This window comes from Hemitrygon akajei, chromosome 5 (assembly GCF_048418815.1).
Source record: "Hemitrygon akajei chromosome 5, sHemAka1.3, whole genome shotgun sequence".
Classification (NCBI taxonomy): domain Eukaryota; kingdom Metazoa; phylum Chordata; class Chondrichthyes; order Myliobatiformes; family Dasyatidae; genus Hemitrygon; species Hemitrygon akajei.
The window spans coordinates 151,654,597-151,671,528 of NC_133128.1; the positions used below are offsets into that span (position 1 = coordinate 151,654,597).

Consider the following 16,932-nt stretch of genomic DNA (forward strand, 5'->3'; position numbering starts at 1 on the left):
TGCTCTACATACTGGTTATCTTCTCTCGACATTCTCCATGCTGATGCAGGGTCTGGGCATCGGCAAGCCCTTTGCCTCTGCAGATGATGCTTGGCCTGCTGAGTTCTTTCACCAGTTTTTTTTTCTTCGCTCTAGTATCTGCAGTTTCTTGTGTCTTTAGTTGTATTAGTTCTCTAAAATGGCCTAGCAGGTTACTCCATTCAGGGCCAATAACTGTTCACTCTAGAAATGACAAATAGATCTCAAAAGGCGAATAAAAAAGGGCGTTGATGAGCAGGATGAGATCTTACAAGTACCACTGCAACAGGTAATGTGACTGGAATATCAATTCTCATCTGTCAGTGTGCTCATTATGCCATTGGAACTGGAACAAGAACCTAGCGGTGGATTTCAAATCATTATGTGTAAAGCCTTCAGTATTTTTTCATGGATCAATACGCTTTCTTTCAAAAGATAGCCTAAGCAGTTTTAAAAGAAAAGAGCTATCACTGCAGAATGTTGCTTCTACTACTACTACGTTGACTCAGGCCTAGGGGGCTGGCGTTGGGCAAAAGGCATTGCAGAATGTTACCCACATAAAATGCTGAAGGAACTCGGCAGGTCAGGCAGCATCTATGGAAATGAATAAACAGTTGACATTTTGGGCCAAGCCCCTTCTCCAGGACTGGAGAGGAAAGGGGGAAGTTGCCAGAATAAAAGAGTGGTGGGAGGGGAAGGAGGATAGCTGGATAGTGATAGGTGAAGCCAGGTAAAGGATTGGAGAGGAAAGTATCTGATAGGAGAGGAGAGTGGACCAAAGGAGACAGGGGAGGGGGGCAGGGATACAGGAGGAGATGATAGGCAGGTGCAAGGAAGTAAGCGGCTAGAGTAGGAAATAAAAGAAGGGGGAGGAGGGAGTTTTTTTCTAACAGAAGGGGAAATTGAAATTCATGCCATCAGCTTCGAGGTTACCCAGATGAATATCAGGTGTTGTTCCTTCACTCTGAGGGTGGCCTCATCTTGGCACAAGTGGAAGCCACGGACTGACATGTCAGAACAGGAAGGAGAATCAGAGTTAAAATGTTTGTCTCCGGGAAGTTCTGCTTTGGGCAGATGGAGCAGAGGTGCTTGATGAAGCCGTGCCTCAATTCACGATGGATCTCACCAGTGTAGAAGAGGCCACATTGGGAACACTGGACTCTATAGATTTGTAGGTGAAGTGTGGCCTCACCTGGGAGGGTTGTTTGGGTCCCTGAATGAAGGTGAGGGGGAAGGTGTATGGGCAGGTGTAGCTACTAGGCTGCTTTCAGGGATAATTGCCGGGAGGGAGATTACTGAGGAGAGACAAATGTACAATGGAATCACAGAGGGAAGATTGCTGCGAAAAGGGGAAGAGGTAAAGTTAGATTTGGTGGTAGGATCCCTTTGGAGATGGTGGACAATGATGTGTTAGATGTGGAGGCTCACGGGTGGTATGGAAGGACAAGAGGAACACTCACTGTAAAGGCACTGTGAAGAGGGGGTGAGTGCAGATGTTCGGGAAATAGAGAAGATGTGGGTGGGGGCAACATCAATGTGAAAACCTGTTCTTTGAAGGAGGAGGACATCTCTGGTGTCCTGGAAAGGAAAGTTGCATCCTGGGAATAGGTGTGGCAGAGACTAAGGAAATGAGAAAAAGAAACAGCATTTTTCCAGGAGACAGAGTGCAGAGAGGTATAGTTAAGGTAACTGTGGGAATCGGTAGGTTTATAAAATCTGTTGTCTTATGTTTTTCTCGTGAATGCTGCTTATTTGGTGCTAGTATGCTACTGTGTTACTACTGCATGTGATTTTTCATTGCACATGAGCATACCTGTACATACGACAACAAACCTGATTTTGATTTCAAGTAAGAAGACATCACTAGAAACAGAAGTGAAAGAGTAGTAACGCCACAGGTTTTTACAAATACAATAACGGAGGCATTTTATGGTTCAGGAAGCCAGAGCAACTCATTTACTAAACACCCAAAACTGAACACAAAGCAGGCTAAAAGGTCTTTATGTAATTACCTCATCATGTCAGATCTGCCTCTTAAAGTGAACCCTGACTCAATGTCGGTGGTTGTGAATTCTGGACGTTTCCACCAATTACATTGCCCTACAACGCTGATAATGGACTGACCTGAATGTGATTAGCTGACATCTCTTGTGGATCTGAGGCTCAGAAACACGGCATGGAAGCAGGCCTTTGGCCCAACTTTTCCAGCCTCACCAAGTTCCATTTCACTGCTTTCGACCTGTATCCCCCTAACTTTTCCTATCCATGTACCTACTTGGATAAACACAGCAATTTTACCCACCTGTACCACTTCCACTGGTACCACTCTTTGTGTGTAATGGCTGCGCCTCAGATTGTCTTTAAATCTTTCCATTCTCATCTTAAACTTATGCCCACTGGCTTGTACTTTACAAACTTCATTACATATATACAGATAATTGTTCAAATTCAGCAAGCAGAAACAGAATGATTTTAAAATCAAGGAGGACTCTGTTAAAATTGTATTTGGACCTAAGTTCAGCCTGATTCTTTAGCCTGGTGTCACACTGCTGAAAACATAGATTTCTAAAACCATGTCTTAAAATTTTCTATTTAAAACAACAGCCCTTCTTTCTATATTTTTATCTTAATGATGTAACTCATATTTTAAATTTTATTGTCCTCTGCAAATAATATCATAACCTTGTCATGGGTTGTTGTGGCTCTGAAATACTTAGTTCAGTCTGAAACATAATTACATAATCCAGAAATACATCGGCAATTTGATAAGATTAAAATGTCAGATATCATTTAGTCCTGGCACTAAATATGCATAAAATGTGAGGAATTAAAAGAAATATTCTGTTATTGTATAGTTATCTCAATGTGAAAAATAACCGGTTTAATCAGAAGCTCACAGCCTAACAAATTAAAATAGAAACAATTGTGATACCAAATCGTTGAGCAGTGGAGTTGACTCTGACTGATTTGGCTGGAGCAGATTTATATGACAATCAATAACGCATAGTTAACTATTTTTGGACTGAGAGCACGACTGCTATATCAGGCTAATGCTTGCAACAATGGCAGTCATTTTTATCAGGAAGTAGCTACTCTGTCTCGCCAGATGAGCAGGTACAGTCAAGGCACTCATAGCATTACTCAGTTCTGCCACTGATGGGGCCTTCAGCACTAGGCCTCATCAATCATTTGCATGGAAATGGAATGGGAACAAATGAACCATGAACCTCAGGCCCTGCCTAAGCAGATTTCAAAACAGTGTCAGAAGCAAACAGTATTAAGTGCTAAGTATACTTGAGGCACAAAAGAAGCAGAATGTTCTAATACCATAAAATATTTGGAACTACTCAACTGTGAACTGTAGCCCAAGGATAAATTTGATCACAGGTAATCAAACCACTAGAAGTGTATACTTAAATCTCCAACAGTCTTGTTTGCCAGTTTGCCCAAGTAATTGGTAGTCAAATTGCCAAATGATTAGCAAGGGAAAAAAAATCCACTAAAGCATCAGCCAGGTTTTCCTCACTGGATCTAAATCCCCATATAAAATCACCTTGGACCCCTGAATTATCATTAAGAAAGATAAATCAGGAGCTCCCCGGGTTTGATTTTGATATGCAGTAACTCAGTTACAGTGGTGCTAGAAAATTTGTAAACCCTGTAGAATTTTCTCTATGTCTGCATAAATATGACCTAAAATGTGATCATTTCTTCACATAAGTCCTAAAACTAGATAAAGAGAGCCCAATTAACTAAATAACACAAAAAATTATACTTGTTCATTTATTTATTGAGAAAAATGATCCAATATTACAAGAATTTGTTGGAAAAAGCATGTGAACCTTTGTTTTCAGTAACTTGTATGACCCCCTTGTACAGCAATAACTTCAACCAAAGGTTTGCAGTAACTGTTGATCAGTCCTGTACGTTGGCTTGGAGGAATTTTAGGCCATTCCTCCTTACAAAACTGCTTTAACTCTGGGATGTTGGTGGGCTTTCTTGCCTGAACTGCTTGCTTCAGATCCTTCCACAGCATTTCTATAGGATTAAGGTCAGGTTTTTGACTCGGCCATTCCAAAACACAAATTTTCTTCCTTTTAAATCATTCTGTTGTTGATTTACTCTTGTGTTTCGGATCATTGTCTTGTTACATTATCCAACTTCTATTAAGCTTCAGGTGATGGACTGCTACCCTGAAATTCTCCTTTAAATATCTTGATACAATTTTGAATTCTTTGTTCCATCAACGATTGCAAGCTGTCCAGGCCCTGAGGCAGCAAAGCAGCCCCGAACCATGATGCTTGCTCCTTTCACCATGCTTCACAGTTGGGATGAGGTTTTGGTGTTGGTGTGCAGTGCCCTTTTTCCTCCAAACATAGCAATGTCCTCTTCTATTAGAAAAGTTCAACTTTTTCTCATCTGTCCACAGAACATTGCCCCAGAAGCATTGTAGAACATCCAGGTAGACTTTTGCAAGCTTGGGATGTGCAACAATGTTTTTTCTGGAGAGCAGTGGTTTCCACTTTGGTGTCCTTCCATGAACACCATTTGTGTTCAGTGTTTTTCTTATAGTGGACACATGAACGGAGATTTTAGCAAGTTCTAGAGATTTCTGCAGGTCTTTTGCTGTTACCATTGGGTTCTTTTTCACCTCCTTCAGCATTGCCAGTTGCGCTCTTGGTCTTGCGCTCTTTGCTGGATGCCTACTCCAAGGGAGAGTAGCAACAGTACTGAGTTTCTTCCATTTAGAGACAATTTCTCTCACTATGGACTGATAAACACTCAGGTCTTTAGGAATGTTTTTGTAACCTTTTCCAGCTTCATGCATCTCCACAATTATTTTTCTAAAGTCCTCTGAAAGTTGTTTTGATTGTTGCATGGTGCACACAAACAGATCTTTATTGAGAAGAGCAGGCTCTGTCAGTAACCTGACTCTGTGTGTCTTTTTTATAGGACTGGGCACCTCTCCAACACACACCTCCAATCTCATCTCATTGATTGGAACACCTGACTCCAAATAGCTTTTGTAGAAGGCATTATTCCAGAGGTTTAACATACTTTTACTAACAAATATAAGTAATATTGGATCATTTTTCTCAAAAAATAAATGAACAAGTATAATGTTTTGTGTTATTTATTTAATTGGGTTGTCTTTATCTAGTTTTAGGATTTATTTGAAGATCAGATTTGTCCAAGCTCCCATTATATTCAATGCCCTCTAATCCAGGCAGCACTCTGGTAAACCTCTTTTGCACCCGCTGCAAAGCCTCGACGTCCTTCCTATAACGGAGCGACTAGAACTGCACGTAATACTCCAGATGCATCTGCACTGGAGTTCTAGAAAGCTGCAACATAACTTCCTGACTTTCGAAGTCAAGGCCTTGGCTAATAAAGACAAGCATGCCGTATGCCTTTTTAACCACCCTATCAACCTGTATAACCATTTTCAGGGAGCTATGAACTTGAACCCCAAGACCCGTTTGCTCATCAACACTGTTAAGATCTTGCCCTTAACAGTGTACTGTCTCTTTGCACTTGATTTACCAAGGTACAACATTTCACATTTGTCCAGGTTAAACTCCACCTGCCATTTCTCTGCTTATATCTGCATCTGATTCTTTGCCAGGTTTCTATGCTGTCCACAACTGCACCAATCTTCATATCATCTGCAAACTTACTCGCCCACCCATCTACATTTTCATCCATGTTATTTATTTACACCACAAACATTAAAAGTCCTAGTACAGATCCCTGCAGAGCACCAGTAATTCAGACCTCCAGCCAGAATAAGTCCCTTCACGGACCACCCTCTGTCTTCTATGAGCAAGCCAGTTCTGAATCCAAATGGCCAATTCACCACGAATACTATACATCTTAATCGTAACCTCATCAAAAACTCAATCAAGTTATTAAGGTATGACTTGCCTCACACAAAGCCATGCTGGCTCTACCTAGCTAGGCAATGGTTTTCCAAATGCCCATAAATCCTATCCCTAAAAATTCTCTCCAGTAACTTCCATACCACTGATGTGACACTTGCTGGTCTATAGTTTCCAGGATTATCCCTCATTCCCTTCTTGAATAATGGAACAACATTAGCTTCTTGCCTGCCCTCTAGGTCCTTGCCTGGCCTCAGCAATATCTTCTCTTGTCTCTCTCAGTACCTGGGGTATAATTCCATCAGCCCCCGGGGACTTATCCATCTTAGTGCTCTTTAAAAGACCCAACACTACCTCTTCCTTTTCCCTGAATAGCTCTAGCAAATCAATATGCTTGCATGTCCTCCATGTCCTTCTCCTCAGTAAATACTGATGTAAGATACTCATTAAGGACCTCACCCACATCCTCTACATCCAAGCAAATGTTCCTCCCTTTGTCCTTCAGTGGTTCTACCCTCTCCTAGTTATTCTCTTACTCTTGATGTATGTATTGAATGCCTTGGGATTCTCTTTAATCCCACTTACCTAGGACCTCTCATGCTCCTCCTGGTTCTCCTAATTCCCATCTTGAATTATATTCCAGATTCTTTATAATCCCTTAAGGGCTCTGTTTGCTTCTAGCTTCCTAAACTTTACATAGTTTTCTTTTTCCTTTTTGACTAAATTCTTCACCTCTCTCAACATCCAAGGTTCTCTTCCCTTGCCATCCCTGTCCTTCCTCCTGACTGGAAACTACCTGTCCTGTTCTTATGCAGGTGGTCTTTAAGCACTGTCCACACATCAGACTTCTGACAACTTGTTCCTCAAGCTGGATCTCACCACCCTTCGTACTCTCCTCTCTCAACTCCTGATCTTCAATATCCAAAGACTCTTACAGATGTCTTACAGATACACCATACTCTATCATGTATGGTGCAGAACATTTTGACTGGCTGGGAAGGAGATTTCAATGCACAGGATTGCAAGAGGCCACAGATTTGCAGACTCAGTGTGCTCTACCATGGTCACAGCTCTCTCCAAAATTGAGGACATTTTTGAGAACTGGTGCTTCAAGAAGGAGTTTAGAGCTGAGCAGGGAGGAGTGTGGTGTATTTATTTCAGTAATATTTGAGCAATATTGTAAATATTTTGTTTGATTAAGCATTCTTGTTCATTTAAATAATTCATTATGGGTTCTAAGCAAAATAGATGAATTGCATATTTCATGTTGTTACCATGTGATAAGTGCACACCTCGTTGAAAGTAAAAACTAAACTTATACGAGTTACACTACATCCTAGCTCCTTGTTTTGCTTTCAATTAGTTTCAATGTTTTGGAGTTACAAAACATAAGAGGAGGCATCCGGCACTAAGGGCCCTCACCATCCTAAACATGCCCTTTACTCGTAATGACAATAGGAGAGAGGGTACAGGAGCCTGAAGTCTCACACTCAATGATTCAGGACAGTTCCCTCTGACTGTTCTGAAATCTGATGGCAGTTATTTATTTTGTAATTTAATAATTTTGTGCCGTTGTACTGTACTCCTGCTGCAAAACAGCAAATTACATGACATACAAGTCAATGGTAATAAATCTAATTCTGACTCCCCCCCCAGCTCCAAGCATCAGAGCAACGCTGGTCCTGAATGGCCTTCTAATATCTGGCTCTTTCTCCTCCCTTAAGGTCCCGGAAACAGCACTGGCCTCACATTTCCCACACCCTTCCTTGTGAGGAGGGTGAAGGCAAGTCTGCACTAGGAGATCAACAATGTCAATGACTTGTGCCTTGGATGCAATAAATGTGGCAGTCCCCGGCACAATAATGGTTATGGCTCACAGTGCAACAATACTTCAGAATTTCAAAGCCAACATGTATAAAATCTAAAACCCAGACATTAAAATTCCCATTAGATCTAGTTTCTTTTCAACTGATCAACTATCTGTGTGATCTGAGATTCATGGGAAGCTTGTGACTGTCAGCTGTGATTATGGTAACTTCTTTTCACAGTCAGGCTTTACATTCACTATCTGCTGTAAATGATGTTCATGGCATCCAAATACAGCGGAGCTGGTGGGACACCGGTATCACAGTCTCTGCACTCCCAGCTAAAATGAGGTCCCATGGTTTTAACTATGAACTACAGGAACATTAGGTTGAGTTAACAGTTAATGTACCCAAACTCTGGGCTGCAGGTTTGTGTATTTTCAATTATTTCTTCAGATGACAGGCTCGCCACATTAATATTGAATTTATAAGAATAAACCATTCAATTCCTTTTCATTCTTTACAACCACAGTCAATGCTTTCTGTACTGCTCTATTGCATTTGTACACATCAATAACATTACTGCCTCTCATGTGGCACTCTGGGGTGGTAATAACTGAGGGCCTTCCTCCCCCAGCCTGGCCCTCCCTCTCCAGTAGCTGAAAAACCCTACACTGCGGTCCTTCCTCACTCAGCCCTTGCAGTGGCTGCATCGAGCTTCAGTGCATCCTCAGCCTGGAATGTGCCAGTCAGCGGTATTCCTCCACAGACATCTTAAAATACAGGCAAACCAGACCAGTCCCACAGTGAGCTCAGCTTCTGCTGGCACTACCTAACCAGCAGCTTCTTCCCCCTGGCTCCGTGGACAGAGGGCATGTGGCAGCTGGGCCAGCATGCTCACAATTATTATGCAGACTCATTGGCCTACCTAGCCTTTTCCGGCCATCGGTTTTGTGTTCTCTACGGGCCTTTGCAGAAAGTGCAAGGAAATAGGAACAATAAAGCAATAAAGCATTTAAAAATGTGCCAGACTTAGAGTAATTTGTATGTATAATTACACAGTCTGGTTCATGCTGAGCTAATATACTTGGCCTTCAACAATGTTAACAGAGGAAAGTGACTGCAACTACAGGAGTATTAGGTAGAGTTAACAGTTAATGTACCCAAACACTGGGCTGTAGATTTGTGTATTTCAATTATTTCTTCAGATGACACACTCACCACATTGATATTGAATGCGTAGAGAAGGTCAAAAGGAAGTGCAGCTATAAGATCCACGAAGAACCAAGTTGTTGCATAATGAACGCAAATTGACCGAGGATCATAGACAACCTGCCCAGACTTGCTGACGTATGTGGTCCGAAAATTCAGCATTATGTCTAGATAATGATAATAATGGGAAAGAAACCATTAATTTCAAAATAGTCACTCAAAGGAAACAACATTATGTGGAATGTCGAAGGTCAGCCTTGTATCTAAATTTTATTCTTTTATCAGGAATTGTACAACCAGATTTAATGGGAAATGCTCCTGCTATGAAAATTCAATGACCGAATCAGAAATGAAGTTATCATTTTAGTCCATGCCCATGATTGAGAACAAATAGCCAATTATCCTCAAAAGCAGGACAGTTAGGAATCAGAATTTGACATCTTTAGATAAGAAGGAAATAGGAAGGAATTATTTTAAAGGGGCAAGGAGAGGTTTAGGAGTGCTCTGCCAGCACCTAGGGCAGTGACAGATGAAGGGACTGCTGCTAACGGCACAGTAATTAAAGTCAGAGGACAAGATGCTGGAAAAATCACAGACTTGCATGTTTAGTCTATTTCAGTCAACAACACAGCTAGCATCTAGTGTCCATTGTTGTGGAATTACGTGGACAGCAAGCATATATACAAACAAGAACCAATCTTCTAAAAATATACTGTCCAAATATAAATTACAAGCTGTAACCAGTTCTAAAATTTAACAGTTTTGAAAACAAATGGTACTGTCTGCAGGAAAATAGTTACCGGCCCAGGGCAGGAGGACTCTCAAGTGATATGGTTTACAAATGGATGTGACCAGAAGACATTCTTATTTGCACCAGCCAAACATAAAATCATGGGGTTATGTTAATTGGCCCACATCAACCTATCTATCAGAAACCTTCAGCAAAGTTACTTTGTACCATTTGGACTGAAATCAGGGGACTTCCACACCAGATTTACTTTGTCACTTACACATCAACTATGGACATATTTACCCTATCAACAACTGGGATATTTGTGTATTCATAACACTAATATATTTTAATTTAGAGATACAGCACAGAACAAGCCCTTCCAGCCCAACGAGCTGCACCATCCAGCCACTTGCCTATTTAACACCATCCTAATCACAGGACAATTTACAACTATCAATTCTCCTATGAACCAGTGTGTCTTTGAATCGTGGGAGGAAACCAGAGCACTTAGAGGAAACCCACGCGGGCACAGGGAGAACGTACAAACTCCTTACAGACAGCACTGGAATGGAGCTCTGAACTCCAACACCCCAATCTGTAACACCATCTCGCTAACTACTATGTTATTGTGGTCTGATTCTCTGTCTTTAGAAGCTTTAAGATCATCCATGTGAATTACTTTGTCTCAGCAAATGCTGTTTGAATATTCAGTTTTGTCAGTTACAACATGCTCCCATTGTAAATATATAATTAATATATGTACAACATATAATGTATGCTTGGGGTGAGAGATTTAAACAGGGGGCTTTCATGGGATTTTGGTGGCGCAGTCACAGTTGAATTGATACGTGAGGTCTCGTGTGGGTCTGGGAGCGAGAGATTTAAAAGAGGAGCTTTTGCAAGATTTTGACATTTTTTGGTGATGTAGTCACGATTCATTACCAACGACAGATAAAAATAAGGCAGGGACAAACGTAGCAGCCGTTGTTGGAGTGGCCACTGTGTGAGTGGACCAGTGTTAGAGTGGGAAGGCTTTGGCTCATCACGCTTCAGTGAGAACGGCCAAGGTACAAATCTGGTAAGTTACTTTGTCCTTGTTCTTTTTCTTCTTCTTCTTCATTCTTTGTCCATTACTACAGCGTTAGAAGAATGAGAATGGCTCCAGGATTTGTGCTGTGTTCTTTGTGTGAGATGTGGGAATTCTGGTAGACCTCCAGCCTCCCCGATAACCACATCTACACCAGGTGCACCGAGCTGCAACTCCTCAGGGAATGGTTCTAGGAACTGGAGCTGCAGCTCCATGACCTTCAGCACACATGGGAAACTGAGGAGATGACAGACAGGAGTTAAAGGGGAGTAGTCATCCTTGAATGTCAGGAGGCAGGTAAATGGGCGACTGTCGGGACAGAGAAGGCAACTGCAAAGCCAGTGCAGAGTATCCCTGTGACTGTAAACCGCTTTGGATATTGCTGTGAGGGGCAGCTTACCAGGGTGGAGCCGCAGTGACCGGCTCTCTGGCACTGAGTCTGGTGCTGTGGCTCAGAAGGGAAAGGGGGAGAAGAGGACTGCAGGAGTGAGAGGGAATTCCGTAGTTAGAGGAGTAGGCACAAGAGTCTGTGGGACACAATAGAGTCACCTGGATGATATGTTGTCTCCCAGGTGCCAGGGTCAGGGATGTCTCGGATCGGTTCCAGTGGGGGAGGATGGGCAGCAGAATTCTTGGTATGTATTGGCACTATTGATATAGGTAGAAAGAATGAGGAGGTCCTCAAGAGGGAGAATTTAGGGAGTTAGGTTGGAAGCTGAAAAGCAGGACCATGAGGGCACCAATCTCTGGATTGCTGCCTATGCTACGTGCCAGTGAGGGTAACAGGCTAATTTGGTAGATGAATGTGTGGCTGAGAAACTGGTGCAAGGGGCAGAGTTTCAGATTTCTAAAGCATTGGGATCTCTTCTGGGAAAGGTTTGACCTATAGAAAAGGGGATGATTGAAAGGGGACCAATATCCTTGTGGGCAGGTTTGTTAGAGCTGTCCAGGAGGGTTTAAAGTAATTTGGCTGGGGATGGGAACCTGTGTGATAGGGCTGTTGGTTTACAAGCAGAGGCAGTGTGTTGTGAGACTGTCAGGAAGGACAGGCAGATGATAAGGCAAAATTGCAGTCAGTAGGATGAATTGCAGTGTAAAGAGGGACAAAATCAAAAGGGTGACAAATAATGTTTTGCACCTTGCAAAATCTTTTGCTACTAGTGCACAAAAGAATTTAAACTGCACACAAAACATTGTCACCCTCTATCTCATTGGCGTGTTAAGTATATTTCATCATGTTAAATGTATTTCACGTTCATATTTCACAATCACATTTCCTTTTCCGGTTTCTGATGTGGATGGTGTTGACAAAATGGAGTTTGTGGTGATTTGTCTGCAGATTTTAGAAATGACTTATTTACACTGTTTTTATTGAAGAAATTATTGTTTCACTGTGTCAAATTCCAAAGAAACAAAGGGTGTGAAGTGCAGAAGAGCTGCTAGTTCAGTTAAAGTGGAATGGCTTAACTCAACAATAGAAACTGCCACACTGAAAGCTCATGAAGTCAGCCACTACAAAAAGTGTTTATGTACAATACAGATACCTGTACTGGTGTTACCTGTGAGTATTGTCCTGATGCAAAAGTTGCTGGAGAATTTGAAAGTGGGAAGAAGTGGAGTGTTATTTGTACTTTTTAGAGCATCATGCAGCAAGCAAATCACTTATGGACGGCGTGCAAAAACCTCCAGTGGGAAAATCCTTCATTACCTGCTACAGGCCTGCTATGTTTATTTTGTGAGAGTGCAGATGAACGAGAGTGAAAACGATCAAACCCAGAGGAAATCAAAGTTCTTATTGACAGTGCTTTGCTAGCTATTAATATGAATACCTCTATATTAAAAAATCAGTGCACGCATGTTGTTGTCTCAAGGCAAAAAATTGAGCAGCACAAGATTTTTGCGCAGACTGGTCATTACAAATTCAAACGAACATTGATGATAAATGCAGGATTGGAGGTTTTATATCTGAATGCATAAATTACATGGAATAAAGTAGATGATCTTGCTGCACAGTTAGAGATTGGCAGGTAAGATGTTGTGGGCTTCACTGAGTCATGGCAGAAAGAAGATTATAGCTGGGAGCTTAACATCCAAGAATACACATTGTATCATAGAACAGGCAGGTAGGCAGAGGAATGGTGTGGAACTATTGGTAAAAAATGAAATCAAATCCTTGGAAAGAGGTGACATACAGTAGGGTTGGAAGGCCTAGAATTGTTGTGGGTTGGGTTAAGAAACTGCAAGGTGAAAAGGCCCTGATGGGTGTTATATATAGGCCTCTGAATAGTAGCCAAGATGTGGGACACAAATTATAATGGGATACAGAAAAGGCATGTCAAAAGGGCAGTGTTAGGACATTCATGGGGGATTTCAATATGCAGGTAGATTGGGAAAGATTACCCCTTTGTCTGGTTAGTTACTCCTTCTCGTTTTGTCCCAGGTCTAGTTTTCTCACACACTTTGCCCTCCTGTTCTGCGGTTCCTGGGAGTTCACCGTTTACACACCTTAACAGTAAAACAATCGCTAGCTTGGCTGATCAAAAACAATCCCTTCATTTAATGTGCTCTACTGGTTTATAACGCATAAAAATCAGGATTCTGGACACAGGCATTCCAGACAGTTTCATTTATTTTCACTCACACTGTTACATCGGTTTGTAGACAGCAGAATGGCCCTAAAAGACGCGAGGGGCAGTTTAGGGTGTCCTAAAATAATGCCTGGGTTAGTGGGAGCAGGCACACCACACCCTACACAGGCAGATTTAAACCCTCAGTTTGGCTTTGCTGAGAAATGTAGAGGCTGGATTTGACAGTTGGTGAATAGTTACAGTATATTGGAAAGTTAATGACAAAGTGTGTCATGGAAAAAGCCTCTGTATATTTGTAATTTTTTGAACAAGTTTGTTTTCACTTGTCAATTTGTAAATACTTTTTTTTGTTCACAACTTTTGTGCAGCTTTTGCTCATTTTTGTTTCACCTGGCACTAACATGCTGTTGCGGCTTAGCATCTGATTTTTTCAACTGGTGACCCACGCCAAGCACTCTTACCCACATCTAATAGTGAAGTGTGACACAGTATTACAGTGGAGTTAAGGGAATTACAGAACATGAGAGAGAAGCTGGCCAAAATTGACTGGAAGGGGACACTAGCAGGGATGACAGCATAACAGCAATGGCTGGAGTTTCTGGGAGCAATTCAGAAGGCAAAGTGTGGGAACAAAGGGAAGCTTTTCCTAATTGACTGCCAATGGCTAAAGGTGTTCCACAGGGATTGGTGTTAGGGGCTGCTTTTAAAATTTTTTTATGTTAATGATTTGGATGACGGAATTGATGGTTTTGTGGCCAAGTTTGCAGAGGATATGAAAGATAGGTGGAGGGGCAGGTAGTGTTGAGGAAGTAGGGAGGCTACAGAAGGACTGAGACAGATTAGGAGAATGGGCAAAGTAGCAGCAAATGGAATACATTATTGTAAAGTGAATGGTCATGCACTTTGGGAAATAGAATAAAGGCATAGACTGTTTTCTAAATGGGGAAAAAAATTAAAAGATCTGAGGTGCAAATGGATTTGGAGTTTTCGTGCATGTTTCCCTAACTTGCAGGTTGAGTCAGTGGTGAGGAAGGCAAATGCAATGTTAGCATTCATTTCGAGAGATCTGGAATATCTAAACAACGGTGTAATGCTGAAGCTTTATAAGGCACTGGTGAGGCCTCACTTGGAGTAATGTGAGCAGTTTTGGGCCCGTTATTTAAAAAAAAGATGTGCTGATATTGGAAAGGGTTAGAGAAGTTTCATGAGAATGATTCCGGGAATGAAAGGATGACTGTATGAGGAGCGATTGTTAGCTCTGGGATTTTACTCACTGGAATTTAGAAGAATGAGAGAGGATCTCATTGAAACCTATTGAATACTGAAAGGCCTAAATAGTGTGGATGTGGAGAGGATGTTTCTTATGGTGGGGGAGTCTATGACCAGAGGACACAGTCTCAGAATAGAAAGACATCCACTTAAAGTGGAAATGATGAGGAATTTCTTAAGCCAGTGAATAGGGAATTTGTGGAATTCGTTACCACAGGCGGCTGTGGAGGCCACCATTGTGTATATTTAATATGGTGGTTCATAGGTTCTTGATTAATCAGGGAGAAGGCAGGAGAATTGGTTTGAGAGGGAAATGAATCAGCCATAATGAAATAGCAGAGCAGACTTGATGGGTTGAACAGCCTAATTCTTATGGTTTTATGGTCTTATAATTCAATGGCACCATTTATCAGACTCAAAGTATCGAAGTAAGCAATGTCATTTTACCTATTGAAATTGAATTGAATCCCCTGCTGTTATCTTTGTTCTTAGAAGGTATGACAAAACGTATTTTGAGTTCAGGGAGATTCCACTGAGAGGATCTGTAAGAGAATTTCAGCTTGTCACAATGACTAAAGACTTTCGCATTTACCAGCTTCAGTCTTTGAGTCATAACATCTGTTCCCACTGAGAAAATGCTGCTAATCTGCCTTCTCAAAGAACTGCTGTTGCTGTGAAGGTGTTCCTGTAGTGCTGTTGGGAAGGGAATTTGAGGATTCAGACCCAAAAGCAATGAAGCAGTAGCAATATATTTCTCTCTGGTATATCTGGAGAAGGATTGCAAATTATGTGCATGGTTGTAAAAGTTATGGGTTTATGAGGCAAAAAAGAAGCTTTGTCAAGTTATTGCAGTGTATTTTGTTCTCTAATATAGTGTGCTGGGTGTGGAGCAGTTGAAGGCTTTGAGTGGGAGAAACTTGTGCATTGTCATTAATTACTCCTTGTAAATGTTGGAAAACCATTGGGGAGTCTGACGATGCTACGGAAACCCAGGCACAGTTTTGCATTCGCAGCCGCGGAATTTACTCAGCTGCTCTGGTTACCTTTCTGGTCAGCAATAACTTTGGTGGGAGTTGGAGATAACCGTACCATTGAATATCGGCAGGAAAGAGACTTTTTCTTGGAGATGCTAATTGCCTGGCTCTTTGTTCATTACTTGACATGAAATGCTTGGTGCTGCATGCAGACATCGGGCTTCGTTATCTGTAGGGCTCTGAGTGAAAATGAAAAATATAGATATACAGAGGAACATAAAGAGGCAGGGAGCACTGAGGGATGAAAACATACTAGAGTCATGTTGTTGGTGGATTTGGAGTTTGGTCCAGGCAACACTGGGATGTGACCTGAAATTATGAACATTGGTGAAAGCTAGGCTAGCCCAGAGAGAAATTTATTAGTTCACTCTCACAGAGTGGCTTGGAAGAAGAAGGAGGCTGTTAAGTTTCGTAAGTCCAAAACATTAAACTAATTGAAAGGAAAAGACAGGAGGCTAAAATGTGAGTCTAAATTGGTTTGTTAATTTAAGTGAGGTGCATATGTATCAAGTGGTGGTGTGATGATGTATGTCATTTACGTACTTTTACAGAGAACCCACAATACAATATGTAAATGCAAAGAAGGCTTAATTAAACAATATACTTACAATATTATTCAAATATTAAATACACAACACTCCTCCATGCTTAGTTATAAACTCCACCTCAGTATAGTTCAAAGTTCAGGCTATTTATTATCAGAGTATGTATACATTATCCAACCTTGAGATTCGTCTCCTTACAGGCAGCCACAAAACAAAAAAACCATAAAAGAACTTGCAGGAAAACGCTGGGCATTTTTCTTCTCAACACGTTGGCACCCCAAACAGTGCATAGCAAGCTTCATTGGACGACGTGGATCATGATGTGTGAGTACAGTCATCGTTTTCTTCACCTTTTGGAAAGCCACCTCACACTGCTTTGTCCATTGTCACTTCTTCCCAATCTGTAGTAGTGAGTTCAAGGGGTGGAGCACAGCAGCCAGGTTTGGCAGGAATCTGTTATAGTAATTGACAAATCCTGGAAAGCACTGCACTATGACATGCCCTTTGGTCTTGGGGCATCTGCCATTGCTTGGATTTTCTTAGCACACTTGTGTAATCCTTGTACATCGATGACGTAACCACAAGGTGATGCGTGGTTTATAGAATTCACATTTTGTACATCATACTCTGAGCCCATAATCTTCTAATCTTCTTAACACTTTGTCTTGAAGATATTCCTTGTCATCCTTACTGATTACAGTGAAGTCATCCAGGTAAGACTGAGTGCCTGGACAGTCTTGCAGCCCCTGCTTATAGCTTTCT

At 41.6% G+C, this 16,932-nt stretch overlaps 1 protein-coding gene across 3 annotated transcripts in view; it reads right to left on the minus strand.

Moving 5' to 3' along the window:
* kcnh3 (potassium voltage-gated channel, subfamily H (eag-related), member 3) overlaps nucleotides 1-16,932 on the minus strand; it is a 612,109-nt gene that overhangs the window by 217,020 nt on the left and 378,157 nt on the right. For all 3 annotated transcript variants that reach the window (XM_073046887.1, XM_073046888.1, XM_073046886.1), the window contains one exon: nucleotides 8,924-9,081. In XM_073046887.1, the coding sequence (XP_072902988.1) occupies nucleotides 8,924-9,081 (158 nt within the window). The remainder of the gene's footprint in view (nucleotides 1-8,923; nucleotides 9,082-16,932) is intronic.